Here is a 27,824-nt window from a genome sequence, read left to right on the forward strand (position 1 = left end):
TTCACTGCCCCAGAGAAAGCCTGTGCATGTGTAAACCATCAGACGCTTTCTCCAGGTCACTAAATTTAGGAGAAGGATGAAGCTTCCTATTCAGAGCCGGTACTTTCAAATAGTCACCAGAGACAACATTTATGTTTCTCCCCTCATAAATTCCATGTAAGAGTTAACACGGAAGAAGGAAAGTAGAAATACCAACACAAGGTTTGGACTTTGGCAACTTGTACATTAATCAGCGTGTTACAATTTGCAACAATAGCGTTAATTCTGCCAGACTATGAAACTGGGATGAGGCATATCTGGGATTTGGCTGTACACCAGGGACGTGCAGTGAGGTCATTGCTGGTAAGACACTGGCTAGTATCAGAGCCAGATACACACAGGTTACATACGCCGCGAATGTCAGAGCGAGAACAATAATTCTTGTTTACAAATGGTTTATTGAAAAAATAAGTCTCAATACAGTTTAAACTCAAATTGGCAAGAAGTACAAAAATACATACATGAGCAGTGAACAATTCTAGCACTAGACCTCCTTTGTAACTCTAAACATGTAACCTGTAAAAAAAATTCAAGTGTCACCTATGGAGATTTTTAAGTACTGAAGTTTGGCGCCATTCCACAAGTGTCCGCAATGTTGGGTATCTATTTACTCGGCGTAACATCATCTTTCACATTATAGAAAAAAATCAGGCTAACTTTACTGATTCTTTATTTTTTTTATTCATGAAACTGATTCTCTCCAAGAAAAAAAACGCGATTGAAAAATTGCTGTGCAAATACTGTGTGACATAAAAAGTTGACATAAAAACAACCACCATTTTATTCCGAAGGGTGTCTTCTAAAACAATATATATATATATATATATATATATATATATATATATATATATATAGGGCCAGATTCACAGAAGAAGTACGCCGGAGTATCTACTGATACTCCGGCGTACTTTCAAATTTGCCGCATCGTATCTTTAGTTTGAATCCTCAAACCAAGATACGACGGCTTTTGGCTTCGATCCGACAGGCGTACGGCTTCGTACGCCTTCGGATTGTAGGTGTAATACTTCGGCGCCCGCTGGGTGGAGTTTGCATAGTTTTCCGCGTCGGGTATGCTAATTAGCTGTTTACGGCGATTCCCGAAGGTACGCGCGGCCGTCGCATTCTCTTACGTCGTTGCTAGTCGGCTTTTCCCGGCGTATAGTTAAAGCTGCTATTTCTTGGCCTATCTTTAGACTTGCCATGTTAAAGTATGGCCGTCGTTCCCGCTTTGAATTTTTTATTTTTTTTTGCGTAAGTCGTCCGTGAATAGGAAAGGACGTAACTCACGTCAACGTTCAAAAAATCACGCCGGTGCGACGTCATTTCGCGCAAAGCACGGCGGGAAATTTCAAAACGGAGCATGCTCCTAATTTAAATGATCCACGCCCCATTTGAATTAGGCGGGCTTGCGCCGGAGGGATTTATGCTACGCCACCGCAACTTTACAGGCAAGTGCTTTGTGAATCAAGCACTTGCCCGTAAAACTTGCGGCGGTGTAACGTAAATGCGATACGTTACGCCCCTGCTATTGTACCTGAATCTGGCCCATAATGTTTTGGGGTTCTGAGTAATTTTCTAGCAAAAGAATTATGATTTTTACATGTAGGAGAGAAGTGTCAGAATTTGCCTGGGTGACAAGGGGTTAATTACCATAAGTAAGTAATATAAAAATAGTTATTATATATTACTTTTAAGGTAATTTTCTATATTTTCAAAAACTGTACTCAAACAGGTGGCCTAACGGACACATTACTGAAGTTATAACTTCAAACCAGTAATTTCACAGTAAATAGATAAATAATACATTATTATCTTATAACATATAGTATAATAATATATGATTTAGCTTGATTATAACATTACCTTTTCAATAGCAGCAGATTCTTATTCTCTCTCTTAACTGTGTGAGAAAAACATAGGAGTGTGTGTAAATCTTATACCCATAAACACATGTTTTTTCCTTGTAGTTAAAAAAGCTGGGCTGCAAGGGAGCATTTGTCTTTTAGACTAGCCCCCTTCTATGACACTGCAGTGAGAGGCGTGCCCCCACTGCAGCATTTTTATTGGACAGCTTGGGCCAACGGTACTTTACCATTGGTCCAAGGCTCCAAGCTGTCCATTGAGCTCAGTGCCTCTGATAAGAAGTGAGAGGCACAGTGAGCTCAACCTCTCAGTCTCACACTTTTGTCCTACATACTCTACTTGTGCAAAGGATGAACATGTCCTGAGGTGGGTCCGTCCTGCTCCCCCCGGGGGCCATATCCGCGGTGAGGGTGGAGACGGACGGGGGAGGGTAGGTAAATACATTAGTCATGGACCTTATACCTGCCTATAATTGCCTGTACTATGATTGGGTGCGTACCGGACTCTCATCTTCTGCTGGTACAAGTGTTGGAGGTGGTGGTGGACTGAGTTATGGGGTTACGGGAGGGAGGGGGGTGGTTGGGGTTGGGGGTATGTTTAAGTAGGCAGCTACCTATGTTAGGTAAGGTGTCAATGTTACGACCATGTTGGTCGTGAGGGTCATGGTGTGAGCCGTGGCACTCTCTTTTTCTTCTTTGTATGTTTGTCATATGTGAAAACTTTCAATAAACAAAATTTTCAAAAAAAAAAAAACCTCTCAGTCTGTTGCAAACAGAGTGTGCCAGCTTGTATTTAAACTGTCCACTCTGTATGTAGCTTCTGACAGGCTGTACAAGGAGCCCCGTATCTCTGGAACCATAGATGATAGGAGCCTTCAAATTTTGAGCTCTGCTTTCCTATTGTGTAGTATGCATCAAAGTGTCCTTTTTAGGGTGCCAACATCTTTGCCTATTGACATAGACAGCTTCCAATGGGTCCAGCAGTAGTGTCCTCACAAGGCCCCTACATTTGTGGCTTTTTGGGGGGGATTGGGTACCTGGTTTTGGCAGGTACCCGATCCCACTTCCAGTCAGATAGCTGCGGCAATCTGTGTGGAAGTTCAACTCCCGCTTCTTCCACCACAGCCTTCTGAGACACCACAGATCCCAGAAGACTGCGAGATTAACAAAGCCCCAACCAACAAAGTCCAAATATGTACACTTACCGGCCACCACTTCATGGTTCTTCCAGCTAAGAAATAACCACCGACTGTCCCTCTGCTTGCTCGGACCGAAGACTACAAAAGAAAACATTTTAGAGTTTGACTATCACTATATTGTATTTTTTTAGTACTTTATGAAATAAGACATTTAAAACAAGCTATTGATGTGTACATTTTCTTAAAGTGTTTATGGTCATTAAGGGTTTTTTGATTTTTAAAGAAAAAATAACCTTGCTCTGGTTAATATGGTCCTACTCATACATTAACATTGCAGCACCTCATCTGCCTGGACTGCTTTTAGGAAACACCAATCAGACTGAAACTTCCAAAGAAGCTAAATTTATGATAAGTTGCTGTAATAAACTATTATGGCACTCCTGCAGTACAAAGAAAAAGGGGTTCTCAGATGTGAAGACAGTAAATAAAGGGAAGGGGGTAGATTTGTATGATACATGAACGTCTGCATGGTTATTATATGCATCTTAAAGCAACCCTGTCACCAAAAAAATCGTAAAAAGAAGAACAATACTTATCCAGCCTGTCACCCAGTGCCTTGGATCTTCTCTATTTTGCATGACTGCAATTACAAGAAAAATCTTTAGCATCTGACATTTCCACTTTTGTGTCTGATGTCTTAACCCCCTGCCATGCGCTGTGGTTCCATCCTCCAGACACTATGGGGTTGATTTACCAAAGCTGCAGAGTGCGAAATCGGGTGCAGATGTGCATTTTAGCCAATCAGCTTCTAACTTTAGTTTGTTCAGTTAACCGCTTGCCGCCCGGCGCACGCAGATATACGTATGCAGCATGGCAAGGACAGGCAAAGGGACGTACCTGTACGTCCCCTTTAAGAAGCGGTTGTTGCAGGCGCGCGTTTCCCGCCGCATCTCCGTGAGCGTGCCCGTGGGGCCCGCGGACTCGATCGCCTCGACACCTAGTGGTTAACTCCTTCACTGCCAGTGTCATTTTCACAGTAACCAGTGCATTTTTATAGCACTGATCGCTGTAAAAATGACAATGGTCCCAAAAATGTGTCAAAAGTGTCCGATGTGTCCCCCATAATGTTGCAGTCACGATAAAAATCGCAGATCGCCACCGTTACTAGTAAAAAAAAAAAATATTAATAAAAATGCTATAAAACTATCCCTTATTTTGTAGACGCTATAACTTTTGCGCAAACCGATCAATAACCGCTTATTACGATTTTTTTTTACCAAAAATATGTAGAAGAATACGTATCGGCCTAAACTGAGGGCAAAAAAAGCTTTTTTATATCTTTTTGGGGGATATTTTCTATCGCAAAAAGTAAAAAATATTGCATTTTTTTCAAAATTATCGCTCTATTTTTGTTTATAGCGCAAAAACTAAAAAATGCAGAGGTGATCAAATACCACCAAAATAAAGCTCTATTTCTGGGAAAAAAGGACGTCCATTTTGTTTGGGAGCCACGTCGCACGACCGTGCAATGGTCAGTTAAAGCGACGTAGTGTGGAATCGCAAAAAGTGGCCTGGTCATTTAGCAACAAAATGGTCCGGGGCTTAAGAGGTTAAGCTTTGACAAAAAACCTGGAAGCTGGTTGGTTTCTATTCAGATGTTGTACCCTCCAGTTATAGTTTTAGTGTGTCCCTGTCAGGATCACTTAAGTGCTCCTACTCCTCATTCCAGCATCTGGGGTTTGTCTATTGCTTTCTCCCTGTCTGTGTCCACCTGCTAGGTGAATGATGTGGTCAGTCACCTGTTATAAGCAAGCTAAACGCTCAGTCCTTTGCTTGTGATAGAGACAGTGATACCTGCATTGTTCCTGGTCGAGCCCCCCGTTTATCTGCCCTGCTTTGCTAGGTTGGATCTCCCTGTGTATGACCTGGATCGCATATTGGACTATTCCCTGAACTCCGCCTGCCTTTTACCTGGACTGTCATTTGATTGAATATTGGACTATTCCCTGAACTCAGCATGCCTTTTACCTGCACTGTCATAGAACCATGCCATCTGTCTGCTAACTGCAAGTAATCTGTTTGTTTACTCTGTTTGTATCTGCCCTGGCATGGTGGCCAGGCACTATAGCATTGTGTATAAGTCCTGGGGCAACCAAGTACCGGTAGGACTGCTTGCCTTATGGGAAAGGGGGCTACTATAGGTGAAGCACACTGTAGCTAGCTATAGTGTCTGACCACCTGCGTTGGGGTAGACGTGACAGTCCCTAAGATATAGTATTAATGTAGATAGCCACAGTGCACAGCAAGGGTCTGCAGACAGATTTTAAATTTGGCAAAAGGGTTGACCTATTGTTGACTTGAGTCCCTTTAGATGTGTTCTTACTGGGAGTATCCCACCAAAAATTAAATTTTTGTGGCAGAGGATGCCTGAAATCTGATTGTATTTAGTGCAGACTTCTGGGAAAATTAGTGAGCCAATTACACAAGCGGGAGGGGCCTTCTGTACACATTTTGTGTACAGAACACCGCCAGGTAGCCATATTGCATTGCATTTTCAGAAAATTTCAGCGGCTGCAGATCGAAAAGGAAAGGTCATTTTTAATAACATTCAATTACAATATGATTTGTGTTGCACTTGTATACGCTATTTTATTTTTTCTTAATTTTTTCATTTTTTTCTCCACAAAAGTGGAGTTACCCCTTGATTTCAATAGGTTGCACCTGTCTCTTCCTTCCACCCAAAAACACCACATTTATGCATTGTATGGGCAAAACTGTTCATGTACATAAGCCGTAAAGGAAAAAAACTGGAGAAAAAAAGTACTTGTGGGCTTACCCAATCATTTTATGCTCTTGAATTTCTTGTGGTACATGTAATAGAGATAGGGCAAGGGTGTGTCCTCTACCTGCATACATTGTACTATAAATTGTCCCTCTTTCCTATCTCAGAATGATGGGATTTATTTGAATCTGTGGTTTTAGGTGTTCTTGATGCAGAAAGGTCGTCTAGGCCTTGTAACCAGGGCCGGATTCCAGACAGGGCCAACAAGGCCAGGCCTCGGGGCGGCAGTGGGTGCAGGGGCGGCACTGCAGCTGAGAGGAGAGGACACTTTAATTTCCCCCCCTGTCATTTCACGGATGGTGAGAGGAGAGAAAACAGAGGGAAGAGGAGGTGAGATGGTTTTCAATGTAGTTTTCGGCAGCAGCACCCCCCCAATGATCAATGTCATTTTTGGCAGCAACATCCCCCCCCAGTTCTCAATGTCATTTTCAGCAGCAGCATCCCCCCTGCTTCCCAGTGTCCTGCCGAAAAAGTCCCCCAGCGGATAAAGTCCCCCCTGTACTGCGCAGGTGGGGGTGGCATTGAAGGACCCGGCCTTGGGGCGTCAAAGGGATTAAATCCGGGCCTGTTTGTAACTTCTCACATTCATCCCTGTCCCACAAACAGCTTGCAGTCCACTAATACATGCCCAATGGAATAGCTGATCAACCTATTACTTTTGTAGAGTACCTATTACTGGATTGTTAATTTTTTTTTCTCTGGACTTACCCATATCCCAACAGCAAGGACAAAAACAAAATAAAGCACGACCACAACAATATCTGGAGTCTCAAACTTGGCAAGTTGAGGGCCGCTGTCTGGAGCTGTAGTGACATTCTCCATAATTTCTGAAGAAATGAAGTCAACATCTATTAAAGAAGAATTACTTATCTACTCTTTGTTTACTAACCGGCTGTTAATGGCTAACAGGCGTTATCATCACGCTAACCGTTATCTAACAATTATTGATTCGATTTACACATCCATCAGCCATCATACACATGGGAATACCTGAGATAACTAGAGAAGGAATAAAATAAAAATTATATTAAAGTCATGGTGCAGTTAAAGCGGAAATAAACCCATCAATTTACCAGTTTAAAAAAACAGTTACATTCCCGGCACGTGCCTTTGAGTCTTATTCAACTATCGTCAATTCTATGGACCAATAGGTAGATTCAGTAAGAGTTAGGCTGACTTATCAGTAGATAAGTCGACCTAACTCAGAATCTACGCTGACCTATGTTTAAGCGTATGCTCAAACAGAGATACGCTTAAACATATCTAAGATAGGACGGCTTGCGCCGTCCTATCTTAGGTTGCAATATTTTGGATGGCCGCTAGGTGGCACTTCCATTGCGGCTGGCGTAGAATATGTAAATGAGTTTATACGCCGATTCACAAACGTACGCCCGGCCGCCACAGTCGATTTACGCCGTTTCCTTAGCGCATTAGAGGCCTAAAGTTATTCCATCTATTAGGTGGAATAACAATGTCAAAGTATGGCCGCCGTTCCCGCCGCGAGATTCGATTTTTTTTACGTCATTTGCGCAAGTCGTCCGCGAATCGGGATTTACGTTGTTTACGTCCACGTCAAAATCAAAAGGCCCATGCGGCGTATGTAACCGCAATGCACACTGGGAAATGTAGTCGCCCGGCGCATGCGCAGTAAAAAAAAAAACGTCAAAAACGTGAGGTCAAGCCTCATTACCATCAAACACGCCCCCTCCAAGTCATTTGAATTCGGCGCACTTACGCCCGCCCGCTTTAGGCTACGCCGCCGTAGATTAGCAGGCAAGTATATTGAGAATCATTACTAGCCTAGCTAATTTACGGCGGCGTAGCCTAAACAGGCTAAGCTACACCGCCGTAACTTTGCACTATTGTACATGAATCTACCTCAGACCTCTTGTCTGATAAGCTTGATAGCTGTTTCTGTATAATTTTTGGGGGAAATTTTCTACGAGGTTGCCAGGTCTTTCCTCAACCTTTCCCAAACTACTTGGACTTGGGGCTGGTATGCAAAATGTGATAACATGTGTACATAGCCAATTTGGACAGGAGCCTATTAACTTAAGAGCACATCTTTAGAGTGTGGAAGAAAACTGAAGTACCTGGAGGAAATCCAAGCACACAAACTGACAACATCCAAACAGAAAGTGTCTTGGCTGAATGGTCCTGTTGCTGCAAGGAATGAGTGCTAACCATTAAGCCAAGGTACTGCCCATTTCTCACAAACAGAATGCCGCGTACACATGCTCGGAATTTCCAACAACAAATGTTCGATGGGAGCTTTTGGTCGTAAATTCCGACTGTGTGTAGGCCCCATCGGACATTTGTTGTCAGAATTTCCGACAACAAAAATTTCAGAGCTGGTTCTCAAATTTTCCGACAACAAAATCCGTTCTCATAAATTCCGATCGTGTGTGGACAATTCTGACGCACAAAATTCCATGCATGCTCTGAATCAAGTACGAGACGGAAGCGCTCAGTCTGGTAAAACTAGCGTTCATAATGGAGTTAGCACATTCGTCACCCTGTAACGGACTGAACACGAGGCTGAAAAGCACGAATCGTCTCTCACCAAACTTCTACTGACATGACTGGTATTGAACTTCCCTTTTCTAGTGCCGTCGTACGCGTTGTACGTCACCGCATTCTTGACATTCGGAATTTCCGACATTTGTGTATGCAAAACCAGTTTGAGCCAACATCCCTCGAAAATGTATCCACAGTTTTGTGGTCAGGATGTCCGATCGTCTGTATGCGGCAGAAGTGTAATGTACCAAAGTGTCATTGGTAGGAAACTCCTGACAGCTATCAATTCAAGCATTGGCTGAATCTGATTGGTGATACGTCAAGAAGAGAGAGCGTAATTTGCACCATGCAGAGTGGATGGCTAAAGACTAAGATTAATCCCCTCCCACCCAGCACCAGGGTCCCTTTAATAGGGTCTACCAAGAGACAGGAAGGATCTGTGATCATGTGACCACTATGAGTGGCTGTCATTAGTGGCACACAACAGCCATCTTTGACAGCTCAGTCTCTGTGGCAGGAGAGCATTGTGAGCACACTCTCCACACAGAAACATCAGCTGCCCAGTGACACATATGTGTGGGCATTAGAGCCCTTAGAGCCCCACCTTTTGTCACAGCACATGTGTTATGCAGGCAGCAACAGGTGAAGGAAATTAGGTGGATTTTCTGATTGTATCACAGTTATAATGTTTTTCTGACTTACTTCACTTGTTGGCTGGAATTGCTCTTCACTGAAACTCTTAATATCTCAACCTTTTCGCACTGATACTTGCCTTCCCTATGCTCCCCCTGTTGCTCTGTTCGCCTGATAGAAATCCAAGTTATTAGACATGTGTAAAATAATTTTCTGTCTTTGTCAGAGCTTACACAGGGCTTATAACCATCACCCTGTCCCCACAAAATAATGGTCGGGTGCAGAGATTGGTCACTCAGGCAGTGTAAGCAGCATCATGAGAGCAATGTGAGAGGGTCACATGATATCCCATGCTTGGATGTACCAGGTACTTTGCATTGCTCTGGAAAGTTACAAAAATGTATAAGAAAGAACCGGGATGGCCGCACTCCAAAAATAAAAATGTGTTCCTTTTAATAAAAACTGGTCACAACATGGATGTCACAGCAAAAAATCAGGAAAAAGGGCTAACGCGTTTCACACTCTCATACAGTGCTTATTCATAGCTCTGGAAAGTTAACAGAATAACCAGGGAATACAAGGTAAGTTTTTTGCAGTGGAAGGGCAAAAGAGGTATTAAACTGTATGAGATGGACATTTTTGGATAGAGAGGTAAGGGGTTAGAATTCCTGTCAGGTTTTTGGTGGGGGCACCATCACTGCTGTCTCTGACTGATCCCCCCCATCAGGCAGTGATGATGGTGGAGATAGGGATGACATCAGTGGTGGGGATAGGGATGACATCAGTGGCAGTGGTGGGGATAGGGATGACATCAGTGGCAGTGGTGGGGATAGGGATGACATCAGTGGTGGTGGTGGCGATAGGGATTACATCAGTGGCACTGGACTGATGTTACCCCTACCACCGCCACTAATGTCATCCCTATCCCCATCACTGCCACTGATGTCATCCCTATCCCCACCACTGCCACTGATGTCATCCCTATCCCCACCACCACCAATGTCATCCCTATCCCCACCCCCCCACTGATGTCATCCCTATAACCATCCCCATAGGAAGAATGGGCAATGTCGATCTCTAGATGTGCAAAGTTGGTAGAGACATCCCCAAAAAGACTTGCAGCTGTAATTGCAATGAAAGGCGGTTCTACAAAGTATTGACTCGGGGGGCTGAATACAAATGCATGCTATACTCCTCACGTATTTTTTTGTAAACAAAAATTATGTGCCACTTTGTGTTTGTCTATTACATAAAATACATTTAGGTTTTTGGTTGTAATATGACAAACGGTGGACAATTTCAAGGGCTATCAATCCTTTCTAAGGCACTGTACTTTACAGGAACCTGACAATCTGCCCATTGTGGAAGGTGAACTTTAAACTTTGTCATTGTTGCTTTTTGTACTGTTCGTTACTGCTGCTTGTATCGCATTCTTCCATGTCCAGCTCATTATAACAAGTATTAGAAGAAATTCTGGATGTGTAAGTGTGAATGAGTTACATAAAAGACAACCACATGTGGGAAGTGTGAAGCCCTTTGGAATCATACCAATGAGATAATGATTTATTAGATAGATAATTAACTATGTTTGAACAGTCAGCACAATGATAGGGTACAATTTAGCTGATAAATTAAAATGTCAAACCTAAAAACAAACTCATTGCATGTCCTTGAGGCTGCTTTCAAATATTCAAATCATAACCCGCATGTATATCCTATATGAATTAATTGTTAGCCTCTTCGATAAAATACACATCATTGGGTTAATAGTGGTACCATCATCCAAAACGTGATTAGATAGAGATAGGGCACAGGAAACCCCAAGACCCAAAAGACCCCAAAAGAAAAGAAGCGGGCAAAAGGACTATTCCAGTACAAGGTGAGTAGATAGACTCAAGGAGATTAAGTATATCAAAAGTTGGATAAATTTATTATCATAGTATCAAAAAAATAATAAAAACATCAAACAACAAAAACAAACAAAACAATACAAATATCGTATTTGTATTGTTAAAGCGGGAGTTCACCCGAATTTTTTTTTTAACATTAGATTGAGGCTCATTTTGTCTAGGGGAATCGGGTGTTTTTTTTTAAATCGAAGCAGTACTTACCGTTTTAGAGATAGATCTTCTCCGCCGCTTCTGGGTATGGTCTTCGGGACTGGGAGTTCCTATTTGATTGACAGGCTTCCGACGGTCGCATACATCGCGTCACCGAAAGAAGCCGAACGTCGATGCGGCTCTATACGGCGCCTGTGCACCGACATTCGGCTAATTTCGGAAAATTATCACTTCCCATCCAAGACTTCCAGGAAGTAAGTGCTTGTGGGCTTCACAACGCCCACAAGCAAAATGACAACGGTGTGGACATAGTTTTATAAACTATCTTTTTTGCATAACTATGTGGAGCGGCGGCGGATTGTAAAGTAGTAAGTGACCGGATTTATATTATAAAAACGCATGATGAAAAGACATACATTTAAAAAATGCTAATTGTGGTTGGAACCCTGCTTTAAGACTTGGAGGCTCCTAGAGGGAGGCTTGGAGCAGCTCCTTTAACTTCAGATTTTTGGATCTTTTATTTACAGCGGGTAAAAAAGGTATTGAACGCGTCAGCATTTTTCCAGGTAAACATATTTCTAAAGGTGCTATTGTGGGCCTCTTCTATGAACTCCCATCTTTAGTTCTTTCCATAGGATTTTCGATTGGATTCAAGTCAGGTGATTGGCTGGGCCATTCTAGCAGCTTTAGTTTCTTTCTTTGAAACCAACTGAGAGTTTCCTTGGCTTTGTGTTTGGGATCATTGTCTTGCTGAAATGTCCTCCATCTCTTTATCTTCATCATCCTGGTAGATGGCAGCAGATTTTAATCAAGAATGCCTTAGTACATTTTTTCATTCATCGTTTCTTTAATGATATGAAGTTTTCCAGTACCGTATGCGGAAAAACGGTCCCACACCATGATATTCCCACCTCTAAACTTCACTGTTGGTATTGGAGTGTTTTTTGGGGTGATGTGCCATTTGACCTCCAAACACGGTGTGTATTATGGCATCCAAAGAGTTCAATGTTGGTCTCATGTGACCAGACTATATTCTTTCAGTATTTCACAGAGATGTTTAAATGTTGTGCAGCAAACTTTAATCAAGCATCGACATGCTTTTTCTTCAGCAATGGAGTCTTGTTACGTTGTAAGCGTGCATACAGACCATGGCGGTTGAGTGGATTACTTATTGTTTTCTTTGAAACAACTGTACCTGCTAATGCAAGCAGGGCCGTCTTTTCGAATGGGCACGCTGGGCAGTTGCCCGGGGGCCCCACTTGCCTGGGGGCCCGCCTGCCCAGCGAACCCACCAGCCAACTTGCCAACCGTCATTTAGCAGCGTTGCCGCAGGCCAGCGGCAGCCTCCCGCGAGCCCGCGGGAACGGCCGCCTAACGCACACAGGCATGGGCATGGATCACACTCGCGGCTCGCTCTCAGCCTCTGACCTGTACCCGCCAGCCTGAGCCAATAGACATCACCGCCGTCGCTGCCACCGTACCGCCCACGACTTCCCTCCCCCTGAGGTGTGACGTCACTCACGAGAGCTGCCTGTCTGCTGCAACGAAGAGGAGCCGCGCTAGAGCCGCCGAGGAGGAACAATTGAGACAGGAGTACAGTGTCAGACTGTATCTCAATTTTGCAAGTAAGAAAGCAGCATACTAAATTCAAATGATGCCATACTGAATGCAGTAAATGTGTTGTTGTTTTTTTTTATATATACAGCATGGCGGCGGGGGGCGGGGGGGGGGGGGGGGGGTAGAGGGGGCCAAATGTCCTGCTTCTGTCTGCACTGGTCATAGAAACTGATGTAGGGTAGGGGTACAAAGTGTATCACTCAAAATGTGTATTAGGTGGATTCAATCAAAATCTGAAATACCATAAAGTTAATTAGTGTCACTGTTGAAACAGTAAAAAATATTGTGCACAGAGGTGTTGAATGAATTCACATCATGTGATGGGTATTCACAGGAGAAATTTATTTACTAAAAAAAATATATTAATAAGTGATAAACGAGTGTGTGTATGACCACTATTCAAAAACGGTTCTACCCGGCACACCAAGGATGACTAGAATGCAATTAATGGTCACAAATGGAAAACACACTTGCAGTGAATATCAAAATAAATATATATATATATATATATAGCTGTGATCAAACCAACTCCACAAGTATGTGATCACTAAATATAACTTGTGATGCAAATAAAACACAGTTCATAATATCACAGTCGTGAAAACCCAGTGCAAATAAAAATGACCAAATAGTCCATGTAACCAAGATCAGAAATTACATATGATGACACACTGCTGTGACAGATGATGACACACTGCTGTTATTCAAATACAGCGGTGGATCAACAGGGCTTGTATCCACAGACCATGGACTGACATGGTCTGTGGATACAAGCCCTGTTGATTCGCCGCCGTATGGTGAGTTGGATCCATAATCTCTGGTAAGAGTATCCATTTCTCTTCCCCACTCCTCCAAGGTGAAGGCACTGCCGGGTGTTATATCTACCATGCATTTGGTCATTTTTATTTGCACTGGGATTTCACGACTGTGATATTATGAACTGTGTTTTATTTGCATCACAAGTTATATTCAGTGATCACATACTTGTGGAGTTGGTTTGATCACAGCTATATATATATATATATATATATATATATATATATATATATATATATATATATATATATATATATATATATTCACTTCAAGTGTGTTTTCCATTTGTGACCATTAATTGCATACTAGTCATCCTTGGTGTGCCAGGTAGAACTGTTTTTGAATAGTCGTCATACACACACTCGTTTATGAGTGAGACAAACCTTGGTTCATCACTTATTAATATTCTTTTTTTTTTAGTAAATATATTTCTCCTGTGAATACCCATCACATGATGTGAATTCATTCAGCACCTCTGTGCACAATATTTTTTACTGTTTCAACAGTGACACTTATTCACTTTACGGTATTTCAGATTTTTTGAGCGCTACATGTTATAACCCTACATTTGTTCACAATTCAGTCTTATTGTTGTGTTGGCTGCCTATACATTTATTTTTGGTTGGCACAATATATTATATACATTTTTTTTTTCATAGTAACTGATGTATTAATGTCCTGCACTCACTGGTCACGGTCACTGATGAATGAATTCACTGGTCACGGTCACTGATGAATGATTTTACTGGTCACGGTCACTGATGAATGAATTCACTGGTCACGGTCACTGATGAATGATTTTACTGGTCATGGTCACTGATGAATGATTTTACTGGTCACAGATGAATGAATTAATTGGTCACGGTCATAGATGAATGAATTTATTGGTCACGTTTACTGATGAATGAATTCACTGGTCACGGTCACTGATGAATGAATTCACTGGTCACGGTCACTGATGAATGAATTTACTGGTCACGGTCACTGATGAATGAATTCACTGGTCACGGTCACTGATGAATGAATTTACTGGTCACGGTCATAGATGAATGAATTTATTGGTCACGTTTACTGATGAATGAATTCACTGGTCACTGATGAATGAATTCACTGGTCACGGTCACTGATGAATGAATTTACTGGTCACAGTCACTGATGAATGAATCTACTGGTCACGCTCACTGAATTAATGAATTTACTGGTCACGGTCACTAATGTATTAATCTACTGTCACTACTGGTCTCGGTCACTGATGATGAATGAATGTACTGCCACTGCATTTATGGGTGCTGGTAAGGCCACATTTATGGGTGCTGATATTACTGCATGTATGGGTGCTGATGTTACTGCATTTATGGGTGCTGATGTTACTGCATTCATGGGTGCTGATGTTACTGCATTCATGGGTGCTGATGTTACTGCATTCATGGGTGCTGATGTTACTGCATTCATGGGTGCTGATGTTACTGCATTCATGGGTGCTGATGTTACTGCATTTATGGCTTTTGTTAGCTGTTTTTTTTGTTACGGTTATCTGAAAGATGGGTTTCAAAAGTTTTGACAGGGGCGCAGTTTCAGTGCTTGCCATAGTCGCCATTTTTACTAGATACGCCTCTGTGTCACTGTGAAGAATGGAGCCGATGCTTTCTGTGTAGTTCCGGCTCTTCATAGGCGGAGTGATATCAAATGCACTCCGCCTTTGACAGATACAGGAAGCATCGGCCCTGCTCTCTATTGCAGCCGCATACTTCCTGTCACACGTCCGCATCTCAGAGGACCCAGGCAGTACACACGCCACTCCAACATTAATACCCACCAGCACCAGCAGTACCCACACCAGCATTACCCACCAGCACCAGAGTGTGTACATTTATATATATATCTATATTTTTATATATATATATATATATATATATATATATATATATATATATATATATATATATATATATATATATTTCCTATCATCTGTGCCCAGTCTTGCCACACAGAGTTAAAGCGGTTGTAAACCCGCATATACATTTTTATTTTTGTTTACACCTGCAAGGCAAAAGCCATAATGAGCTAGTATGCACCGCATATTAGCTCATTATGAAATACTTACGTCAGAACGAGGTAGGGAACTTACCTGGTCCACGCCGAGCATGTCTTCTGGGTATCGCCGCTCCAGCGCTGTGATTGGCTGGAGCGGCGATGACGTCACTGCGCGCGGGAGATTTCATTCCGGCATGGGTCGGCGGGGCCGGCCCTTCAGACGAGGATCCCCCCCTGCGCATGCGCCGCTGCAATCAGCGGCGCATTGCGAGGGGAATATCTCCTATCTCCTATGTTATGTTTATCATAATATGAGGTGATCCACAGTATAAAAAGTGAGAAATACACCCCTCCCCCACATAACACATCATGGTAATATACAATGACCTGTGGATCACCTCATATTATGATAAACTTAACATAACATATGATAAACATGTCCAAGCTAGATATGTAAATAACCTGTCACTCAAAGCAAGGAGAGAAGAACATACTTTTTATTTAGACAGGGTTTTATCTGGAAGAGGATTGCTCAGCGCTGGATTAACTCTGTGTGGCAAGACTGGGCACAGATTATAGGAAATATTATACTCTACATCGTGACATCTTATTTTTTTGGGGGTTTACATCCACTTTAATCATACAACTAAAAAAACGAAATAAATATAGATATATATATAAATGTACACACTCTGGTGCTGGTGGGTAATGCTGGTGTGGGTACTGCTGGTGCTGGTGGGTATTAATGTTGGAGTGGCGTGTGTACTGCCTGGGTACTCTACATTGTGACATCACAAAAAAAAAAAATGTTTGGGTTTACATCCACTTTAATCATACAACTAAAAAAACGAAATATATATAGATATATATATATAAATGTACACACTCTGGTGCTGGTGGGTAATGCTGGTGTGGGTACTGCTGGTGCTGGTGGGTAATAATGTTGGAGTGGCGTGTGTACTGCCTGGGTACTCTACATTGTGACATCACAAAAAAAAAATGTTTTGGTTTACATCCACTTTAATCATACAACTAAAAAAACAAAATATATATAGATATATATATAAATGTACACACTCTGGTGCTGGTGGGTAATGCTGGTGTGGGTACTGCTGGTGCTGGTGGGTATTAATGTTGGAGTGGCGTGTGTACTGCCTGGGTACTCTACATTGTGACATCACAAAAAAAAAAAAAAATGTTTGGGTTTACATCCACTTTAAGTTATTAGTGCCCCTCAAGTTTTGACTGTAATATCTTATGTGTCCCCCTTATATAGCAATCTTAGAGTTGCCACTCGTTCGAGGAAGTGTAAAAAAGGTGAGGAAAAATAAAGTTTATTACGTGTTGGTGAAAATAACCTTTAGTGCAGAAATGAAACGTAATGTTTTGAGTGGAGCACAGAAGAGGAAAAAGGCTGCAGAGGAGAAAGAGAAAATGTGCAAACTTCCAAAACTAACATCTTGGCTCAATACAGGTGCAACGTCAGCCAGTAGTTCTGCTCCTCCAGATGTAGCATCCACATCTACATGCACTTCAATTCCAGCAGAAATACCAATGGTATCATTCCCTGATCCTACTGCTGGGGAAAATCCACAAGAGGAAATGCCCACATCTGTATCAGTAAGGGAGTTTGCAACCCAAGACACAGATCCGGGGCTATGGGATATTAGCAATACTAGTACAGTGGATTACTGGATTCGTAGTGGGCCGACAGCATGCCAGAATCATGACTGCAACCTTTTAAACTCAGGCAGAGTGTATAAGGGAACTGGAAGAGAAAATACACAGACAAGGTATTTGTCAAAGAATGTGTTTAAACGTGAATTGCGGAATGGCGAGTGTGTAAAGCGTGAATGGCTACTCTATTCGCCATCCCAAGGTCGTTTGTACTGCTTTGCATGTCGCCTATTTTCCAAGACAGAATCTCCCTTTGCTACATCAGGATATAATGACTGGAAGCACAGCAATGTTATTGGTGAACATGAAAATGGAGAAGAACATCGCAAGTGCATGACGGCATATTTTATTCGCCATAAAGAAACTGGAAATGTTGATACACTATTACTTCAACAACTTCGCTCAGAGCAGGAGTATTGGCATAAAGTGTTGACACGAGTGGTTTCTGTAATTCGCTTTCTTGCCTCCAGAGGTTTGCCATTTCGTGGAGAAAACCAAATAATTGGGTCTGCTAAAAATGGAAACTATTTGGGTATTCTTGAGCTGTTAAGTGAATTTGACCCTTTTTTGGAAGAACATCTCAAATTGTATGGGAATCCAGGAAAGGGGAACCCATCATATTTATCAGCAAACATTTGTGAGGAATTCATTGAAATAATGGGACAACATGTTCTTTCTGCTATTCTTGAAGAAATAAAAGAATCAAAATATTATTCAATAAGTGTAGATTCCACTCCAGACATCTCACACACCGATCAACTGACATTTACTGTCCGGTACATTCGAGGATGTGAGCCTGTGGAACGTTTTCTTAAGTTCATCCCCATCTTTTCTCATGGAGCAAAGAATCTTGCCGACACTGTTGTGGGATTCCTTAAGGAGAACAAAATTCCACTATCCAACTGCCGTGGTCAGTCATATGACAATGCCTCAAATATGTCTGGACGCTATACTGGATTGCAAGCACGGATTCTTCAGTTGAATGAGTTTGCCGTGTATGTCCCCTGTGCTGGACACAGCTTGAACCTGGTGGGAGTAAAAGCAGCAGAGTGTTGTCTACAGTGTGTAAAATTCTTCGACTTTGTTCAGCGTCTTTATTCATTCTTCTCTGCTTCCACACATCGATGGAATGTTCTTGCAACATCTCTTGGGAAAAACATTGTGGTCAAGCGTCTGTCTGACACAAGATGGTCGGCACATTTTGATGCTGTTCATGCTTTACATGAGGGTTTTGAGAAAATTAAAAATGCACTAGATTCTGTATCAGCTGACACTGAACAGGAAGTAAATACAAGGCGAGAGGCAAAAGGATTGAGTGACAAAATGGAAAACCTGGAAACGATCTTCCTCACAATTCTTTGGAATGACGTTCTTGAAAGAGTCAACAAAACAAGCAAGGTCCTGCAATCAGAGGATATGAATATACTTGTTGCCATGAACCTTCTTGAGTCTCTAAAAACTTATCTTCAGGATACTAGAGACAGATTTAGTGCATATGAATTGAAAGCCAGGAGTAGGTGTCCAGATTCAGAATATAAGGAAAAACGGGAAGGAAAGCGAAGTGTACGCCTCACTAGATATGACGGATCAGAAGAAGAGGTACTTCTCAGTAAAAGTGAAAAGTTTAAGGTGGAAACATTCCTTCCTGTTCTGGACTCTCTAATTCCTGCACTGACAAAACGTGCAGAAGCTTATTCATCGATTGGAAATATGTTTTCATTCTTCTGTGAATTAAAAACAATTCGTTCTGATGACCTAAAAAAAAGGTGTGAATATCTGGCTAATGTTTATCACAAAGATCTTGATTATGGTGACCTACTAAATGAATGTGAGCATCTCAAGCACTACATGATTCTTGATCAAAATTGTGAGACTCTTCCTGCATTGTACAGAAAAATAATTTCAGACAACTTGAAATCTGTTTTTCCGAATGTGGAAATTGCACTCAGAGTGTTCATGTGCATGATGGTGACCAACTGTGCAGGAGAGCGTTCGTTCTCAAGATTGAAACTGATAAAAAATGAGCTTCGCAGCACAATGGGGCAGCATCGTTTGAACTGGCTTTCACTAATGTGCATTGAACATGACATCCTAAAAACCATTGACTTCAAGCCAGTTATAAAGGAATTCTGTACAAAAAAGTGTCGCAAATTTAATAAATGATTAGTGTTTTTGTACTGTCCAATTTCAATCAGTAATGTCTTGTTTTTCAATTTCTTGCTTTTCAAGCTCATGTTATATTGTTCAAACGTTGTGTTTAATGTTTAAACACTGATTTTGTTGAAAGTACCAATAAATATCGCCTTATTGATAATTTGCATTTTTATTCTAGTGCGTGATTGTGTAGACAGGGCCCCAGTGCACTGTATTGCCCGGGGGCCTATAATGCTCTTAAGATGGCACTGAATGCAAGCTCTTTTTGAAGCTCTCCACAAGTGCTCCTTGGCTCATGGACAACCCTTCCGATAATTCTTTCCACTCCTCTGTCAGAAATCTTGCGAGGGGCACCTGGTTGTGGCCGGTTTATGGTGAAATTATGTTCTTTCCACTTCCAGATTATGGCCCCAACAGTGCTCACTGGAACATTCAGACGTTAGAAATCCTTCTGTGACTTAAGCCTTCAGTGTTTTGCAACAATAAGGTTGTGAAGGTCTTGAGAGAGCTCTTTGCTTTTACCCATCATGAGAAGTTTCCTGTGTGACACCTTGGTAATGAGACACCTTTTTATAGGTCATCAGTTTAGACTTTTTAAATGTTATTAGCACTGACAAGGGGCAGGATTGCTTTCCAATTACTGATACATTTCAGCTGGTGTCTTGGCATTTTCTTGTGATGTGTCCCAGAAGGCTGCAGGGGGAAGGAGGAGGAGCCGAACTTCTGCTCAGATTGCCAATGTGATCAGACCGGAAGTGGGGGGAGGCCTACCAGTCAAAATCAGTTACCAGCTCCCCTCTCCCCCACAAAAAAAGTGAATAGTGTGGCAGTGCAGAGAGGGGGGGAGGGGTGGCTGCAAACAATCACACTAAAACTACAAGATGAAAAAGTCCTGTTTATTCATGACCGCCTCCTGCACATTTACGTCGGGAGAATGGCACGGCTGGGCACGTACAGGTACGTCCTGTGCTAGTGCCAAGCTGTGGGGCGCGCACCCGCGACCTGGTCCGAAGCTCCGGGACCCCATCGCCGCTGGAGTCCCGCGATCGGTCCCCAGAGCTGAAGAACGGGGAGAGCTGTGTGTAAACACAGCTTCCCCCGTTCTTCACTGTGGCGGCGTCATCGATCGTGTGATCCCTTTTATAGGGATACACAATCAATGACGTCACACCTACAGCCACACCCCCTACAGTTGTAAACACACTTAAGGACACACATAACCCCATCAGCGCCCCCTGTGGTTAACTCCCAAACTGCAACTGTCATTTTCACAGTAAACAACGCATTTTAAATGCATTTTTTTCTGTGAAAATTTGCCTGAAGTGTCCGCCGTAATGTCACAGTCACGAAAAAAAAATCGCTGATCGCCGCCATTAGTAGTAAAAAAAAAACAAATATATAATAAAAATGCAATAAAACTATCCCCTATTTTGTAAACGCTATACATTTTGCGCAAACCAACTGATAAGCGCTTATTGCGTTTTTTTTTTTACCAAAAATAGGTAGAAAAATACGTATCAGCCTAAACTGAAGAAAATTATTTTTTTAGATATTTTTGGGGGATATTTATTATAGCAAAAAATATTGAATTTTTTTCAAAATTGTCGCTTGATTTTTGTTTATAGCGCAAAAAATAAAAACCGCAGAGGTGATCAAATACCACCAAAAGAAAGCTCTATTTGTGGGAAAAAAGGACACCAATTTTGTTTGGGAGCCACGTCGCACGACCGCGCAATTGTCTGTTAAAGCGACGGAGTGCCGAATCGCAAAACCTGGCTGGGTCCTTTAGCTGCCTAAAGGTCTGGGTCTTAAGTGGTTAAAGATGTCGTCTTTATAAACATGAAATGGATAAATAGTGATAACCTGATTATATTACAAACTGAGCCGATAGTAAACCCACCCTTTAGACCCCATTCACACCTGAGCGTTTTGTAGCTTGAAGCCTGAAGCTACAAAACGCTGGAGTGGAAAAAATCAATTATTCTCTATGGAGATGGTTCACATCTCCACTCCAAAACGCCTGAAGCCAGAAGTTCAAAAACGCTTGAAGCTCAAATAAGTTCTGGGACTTTTTTTTTAGGCAGATTTGGGCGTTTTTCTGCTTTTTACATTGGTGACCCTAGACCTGTCCAAAATCGCTGCGCAAAACGCTATGCTCAGGTGTGAATGCAGCCAACATATATACTTCGTTTTTGGTACATGATATTGGGGGGGGGGGCAATTTAACCAATCATCTGTAACATTTTCAAGTTGAGGTCCTCCCATGCCTAATGCAAAACACTCTCAGGTCTTGTCTGCCAAGTACTAATTCAATGCTTCACTTTTTTCAACCCTGATGCTGCGTACACACGACCGTTTTTCGGGTTGTAAAAAATTACGTTTTTTTTTAAGTGTCATTAAAAATGATTGTGTGTGGGCTCCAGAGCATTTGTCACGATGTAAAAAATGGGCATTAAAAGTTTTGAACATGCTCTAATTTTTCACAACGTTTTTTTAACGTCGTAAAAAATGGTCGTGTGTGGGCTTTAACGACCTGAAAAAAACGTGCATGTTTAGAAACAAGTTATGAGACAGGAGCGCTCTTTCTGGTAAAATTAGCGTTCGTAATGGAGATAGCACATTCATCACGCTGCAACAGACTGAAAAGTGCAAATCGTCTCTCACCAAACTTTTACTAACACGAAATCAGCAAAAGCAGCCCCAAGGGTGGCGCCATCCGCATGGAACTTCCCCTTTATAGTGCCGTACGCCACCACGCTTTGCTAGAGCTTTTTTTTTTTCACAATCGTGTGTAGGCAAGGCCGTTTTAATAATCGGGTTGAAAAAAACGTTGTTTTTTCTAGACCATTAAAAACGTTATTTTTTACATCCCGAGGCGAAATTGCCACCTATTGCAAGGAATGGCACTGTCCGAATCGGTGCAACACCAACTTTTCAGCGCCGCACTGATTCCCAAAAGTATTTTGGCAACTTCAGGGGTCCTCAGTGTGAACGTGAGCTGAAGCTGTAAAGCTGCTAATTGGTGATCAATGGTTCAACATGAGTGTCTTCTCACTTCCCAGTATTGACAGCTGATAGGGTGGTGTGGTCAGGGTTTGATTACACAAAAAACAACAGCAAGTTGGTGCGTTTATGGACTGGTGATGATTATTTTTTTCTAATGAAGAGGGATAGGAGCATATTGGGCACTATATTGTGGGTCTTTAAAGAGGTATTAAACCAAAAAGCAAACATTATATTGGAGCTTACCATTTCTTAAAGGGGTTGTAAAAGTAATTTTTTTTTCCTAAATAGCTTCCTTTACCTTAGTGCAGTCCTCCTTCACTTACCTCATCCTTCCATTTTGCTTTTAAATGTCCTTATTTCTTCTGAGAAATCCGCACTTCCTGTTCTTCTGTCTGTAACTCCACACAGTAATGCAAGGCTTTCTCCCTGGTGTGGAGTGTCGTGCCCGCCCCCTCCCTTGGACAACAACTTTTTAAAATTTCCACGTGGGAACGACGGCCATACTTAACATTGGCTGCGCCTTATATAGCAGGGGCAACTATATGCTGGGAAAAGCCTAACGTAAACGTCGTAACTTTACTGCGTCGGCCGCGCGTTCGTTCGGGAATTCGCGTATCTAGCCAATTTGCATATTTGACGCGGATTTCGACGGAAGCGCCACCTAGCGGGCAAAAAAAAATTGCACTTAAGATCCGACGGCGTAAGAGACTTACGCCTGTCGGATCTAATGGATATCTATGCGTAACTGATTCTAAGAATCAGTCGCATAGATACGACGGCGTATCTTGGTTGAGAATCTGGGCCCAAGTGTCCCAGTGTGAAAGCAGCCTTATACAGAAGGTATGTTACTGGCCAGATCAAAACCAAGCGGGGAGAAAAGCCTAAGCAAAGAAAACAAATGCAGCCACCATATCGCTTTAGAAGAAAAAGTGTTAAACTGCTGTACGAGAGTCTCAGATAGTATATAAAAGAACACAAGAGGCATGAAGAAAAACAAATTGCTTTTCGCTACTGTGCAGCTGGTAAATGACAGTAGACGTCGTGGCAGAGTCTTCAAACCTCATAATCCCAGGAACAATTGCTTTCACTCTAGTTAAAATATTCAATCACTGCTTATATTTTATAGTACAAGTGCATTGCTGTTTGACATATTGTATCACGTTCATACATTGCGCCATTTTGTATCAAGTTCATACATAGCGCCATATTGATTCAAGTTCATACATTGCACTATTTTGTATCAAGTTCATACATTGCGCATGCCCCTTCCTTTTCTAGCTGGAACGGTGTATCCTTCCAGAAGTCCGCACAGTGGATGATGACCATTCCTTTAATTCAGTCACTGTTAGGCCGGGTACTCACGACCAAACATGTATGGTGAAAGCGGTCCGTCGGACCGTTTTCACCATACATGTCTGCCAGAGGGCTTCTGTACGATGGTTGTACACACCATCGTACAGAAGTCCGCGCGTAAACAATACGCGGGGCGTGTCCGCGGTGTCGCCGCGTCGATGACGCGGTGTCGCCGCGACAATGACGCAGCGACGTGGGCGGGCCGCCTTTAAAATGCTTCCACGCATGCGTCTAAGTCATTCGACGCATGCGAGGGACGGCGGGCGCCTGGACATGTACGGTAGGTCTGTACTGACGACCGTACATGTCCGAGCGGGCAGGATTCCAGCGGACTGTTTTAAAACAAGTCCAGGAATATTTGTCCGCTGGGAAAAGGCCCGGCGGGCAAATGTTTGCTGGAATTCGGCCCGCTCGCACCTACACACGACCAAACATGTCTGCTGAAACTGGCCTGCGGACCAGTTTCAGCAGACATGTTTGGTCGTGAGTACGGGGCCTTACTGTCCACATTTTAGGCAAAATATGCCCATAGGAAAACATTGATGGCTAGGAGGATGACAGCGTTAACATTGCACACGTTTCTCCATAATGGAACTTCATCAATACTGGTCAGCTTCCTCTGTAACTTCTCCTCTTCCTCTTTAGACAGCTTGACTTCAGGCTGCATAGACAATCCACAGAACCAGAAACCAACCTTCTTCCACCAGGGGAACGAAGCAGCTGCAATCAGAATGTGGCAATTAGTACAAGAACACAATATGGGTCAAATCCCTCCCCTGAGGAGGTCCACTAGCATCTAATGGTCTTTTTGGGGGGGAGCTAGGCCTTGAGAGATTGGAAGACATTGTCAGGTCACATCTAAGGTAGATGAGTTTCATAGGTCTACAAATGGTTAAAGCTGCACTCCAATCAAACAGCCAAATACATAACCAAAATGCAGAACTGCACGTAAGCGAGTCAGTCACTCTCCCATCACTTACCTGCAGTGTGAGAACCGGAAGCTGCGAGAGCAGGTGGATGAACTCTGGTCAGGTGGAACCACGAGCCATGGGGGCAGACAACTCCAACCATGTGCTACTTACTCTGTACAGCTAAGCAGCTCATGCCAGTTCAATGAGGGGGCAGTTTGTGCGGGAAGGTGGTGTAGGGTTAAAGGGGGGCAGTGTATACAGGAAGCGTAGTATAGGATTTGGAGGGGGGGTGTATACAGGAAGGGGGTTGTAGGCTTAAAGGGGGGCAGTGTATAAAGGAAAGGTGTGTAGGATTAAAGGGGGGCAGTGTGTGTAGGAAGGAGAGAGTGTAGGGTTAAAGAGGGGGGGCATTATGTGCAGGAGGTGGGCATTGTGCAAGTTTGTTTTTTGGGGGGTGTATGTAGCTAGTCTTGCCTAGTAGTCTAGCACCAGCCCTGAGTTCATCCAGACTAATGACTTTGCCTGCCCTCCCCTATTTATAGAAACCAGGTTTGCGCTGACACTTTTGTTTACTTGGCGAGTATGAGTACCAATACAGTACTTTGTGGTGCGATTTGCATCTATATAAAATAAATGGGTGCAAATCATAAGAATTTCATGCGATTTGAAAAGTAATTTGGGGCTTATCCTGTACGATTCACATGTGGTTTTCTTTAACCGCTCCTATGTGAACCAGGGCTTGTCATGATTTCAGAGCAGTGCCGTACCCGATTGCCACAATCCCAGATGCCGTAAACCTGCTTTACCGGTCCAGGAATTTGACATCGCTGCGGCTTTCTCTCATTGCAGTGCCGACAGCACATACTGCATGGATTCTAATTGGTGAGCACCATCACATGAATGACACTGACCAATCAGAAGCCATCTAGCCCAGTAATATGGTGCAGTAAGACGGTGTGGAATGGGGGGAGGGGAGTCCAATGGATTGGCTCAAACCGCTGGAGATGTGGGGAGCAAAGCCATGGGAGAGGCAAGAGGATCCCAAGCCACTGTGTAAGATTAGACTCAGAATAACTAAGACAAGCAATGGGGAATCCACATGCAATTCAGACAGGAAAATCGCACCACATTCAATTCTTTGCAGCGCAATTTGGGCCTATTCATTTTTTATGCACACAAATCGCAACACAAAGTATTGGTTTTGGGTATCTGGAGCAATTTCACGAGTATGCTTGGAAATACTCGGTATCAGCACTGATACCAGTGTCGGTGCATCCTTAATAAAAACTGTACTATAGCCTTCATGAATGAAACATGATTTATGAATGAACAGGTTATTAATTCGCCCCTTCATTCATAGTAAGGGTGGAATTCTGACCACCACTGACAGTTAAGATCATTGGAGTTCTGCTGTTGGCTCTATAAAGTGGCGTTGGACCAATATATATGAAGGCACCATCAGATGGGTGGTCAACCACAGCTCAAGGAACCCCTAGACCCCTCTGGAGGAACCCTTGTTGCGCATATATTAGTTTTAGACTAATCATCACCCTATATCTTCAATGTCTTTTTTTATTTTTTTTAAGATAAACAGCTTTCTTAGAAATAATACTCTTCTTACTCACCATTGCGCGCTGATTTCTGCTCTTTGATGGATGAACTTTTGGTTATCACTTCAACTTGTGGTACCATTGATCCCTGTGCTGGAAGTGTAAACAAAAACTGATGTTTAAAAATTGTACACTGGTAATGGACCTGTGGCCAGAATATATGCATTTATGTAAATGCGCTTTAAAAACAAGCCCTCACTGACCTCTGTAGCTGCATATATTGTGGAGCAATTTACAAAATTATCCTCAGGCCCCGTACACACGAGAGGATCCATCTGCTGGAATTGATCCGAGGACCGGCTCCAGCGGGTAGATCCCCTGGTGTGTACAATCCAGCAGATCTGTTTCCGCGGATTTTTATCCCCTGGGATGGATTTCAAGCGGATAAAAATTTTAAGACTTGCTTTAAAAACTATCCGCTTGAATCCATCCCAACGGATTGATCCGCTGGTCTGTACAGACTCACCGGATCAATCCGTCCGAATGAATGCCCCGCATGCGTCATAATGATTCGACGCATGCGTGGAATTCATTATATGACAGCGTCGCGCACGTCGCCGCGTCATCATCGTGGCGACGGCGCGACACGTCATCGCGATGTGATTTCGGCGCGGATTTCGATCCGATGGTGAGTACACTCCATCGGATCAAAATCCGTATCCGCGGATAAATCCTCTCGTGTGTACTAGGCCTAAGGCCCCATACTCACGAGCAAACATGTCTGCTGAAACTGGCCCGCAGGCCAGTTTCAGCAGACATGTTTGGTCGTGTGTGGGCGCGAGCGGGCCGAATTCCAGCAAACATTTGCCCGCCGGGCCTTTTCCCAGCAGACAAATATTCCTGGACTTGTTTTAAAACAGCCCGCTGGAATTCAGCCCGCTCGGACATGTACGGTCGTCAGTACAGACCTACCGTACATGTCCAGCCGCCCGCCGTGCCTCGCATGCGTCGAATGACTTCGACGCATGCGTGGAAGCATTTTAAAGGCGGGCCGCCCACGTCGCCGCGTCATTGTCGCGGCGACACCGCGTCATCGACGCGGCGACACCGCGGACACGCCCCGCGTATTGTTTACGCGCGGACTTCTGTACGATGGTGTGTACAACCATCGTACAGAAGCCCTCTGGCAGACATGTATGGTGAAAACGGTCCGACGGACCGCTTTCACCATACATGTTTGTCCGTGTGTACCCGGCCTTAGAGTTCACAGAAGAATCAGTTAAGTTGCTCAAGTTTTGTCTCAGCAGTTCAGCTCACCTTGCTCCCCCTTCCTAGAATGTCTGTTCTGTGTATACATTAGAGCAGGGGTCAGCAACCCGCATACGCTGAATGTCCAGCCCATCAGTGCCCGTGATTAATTCATGGGCCCACAGACATTTTCGCCACTGTCCTCTTCATTGGGGAGCGGCTGCCATCACAGGGCTAGATGCGGGCGGGAACTGCTGGAGTTAACTTTTGCATTAAACAGCAGATGGTTGCTGGGCAATCCTAGCAACCAATCACCAGCCTGTTAATGTGAAAAGTTAACTTCAGCAGTTCCCGCCCCCATCCAGC

The 27,824-nt window shown here is 43.1% G+C and overlaps 1 protein-coding gene across 5 annotated transcripts in view; it reads right to left on the bottom strand.

Annotated features, from left to right (window-relative positions):
* The window catches only part of SLC5A9 (solute carrier family 5 member 9), a 128,519-nt gene that overhangs the window by 36,919 nt on the left and 63,776 nt on the right, over nucleotides 1-27,824 (bottom strand). For 2 of the 5 annotated variants that reach the window (XM_040360537.1, XM_040360535.1), the window contains exons 1-2: nucleotides 6,591-6,735; nucleotides 3,107-3,178 (exon numbers count right to left, since the gene is read on the bottom strand). In XM_040360537.1, the coding sequence (XP_040216471.1) occupies nucleotides 3,107-3,178; nucleotides 6,591-6,704 (186 nt within the window). In that variant the 5' untranslated portion in view covers nucleotides 6,705-6,735. Of the gene's footprint in view, nucleotides 1-3,106; nucleotides 3,179-6,590; nucleotides 6,736-24,252; nucleotides 24,470-26,285; nucleotides 26,364-27,824 lie in introns of those variants that run through there. The other 3 variants (XM_040360534.1, XM_040360532.1, XM_040360533.1) reach the window with 2 other exon arrangements.

The sequence above is a fragment of the Rana temporaria genome, chromosome 7 (genome assembly GCF_905171775.1).
Source record: "Rana temporaria chromosome 7, aRanTem1.1, whole genome shotgun sequence".
In the NCBI taxonomy this organism is placed as follows: domain Eukaryota; kingdom Metazoa; phylum Chordata; class Amphibia; order Anura; family Ranidae; genus Rana; species Rana temporaria.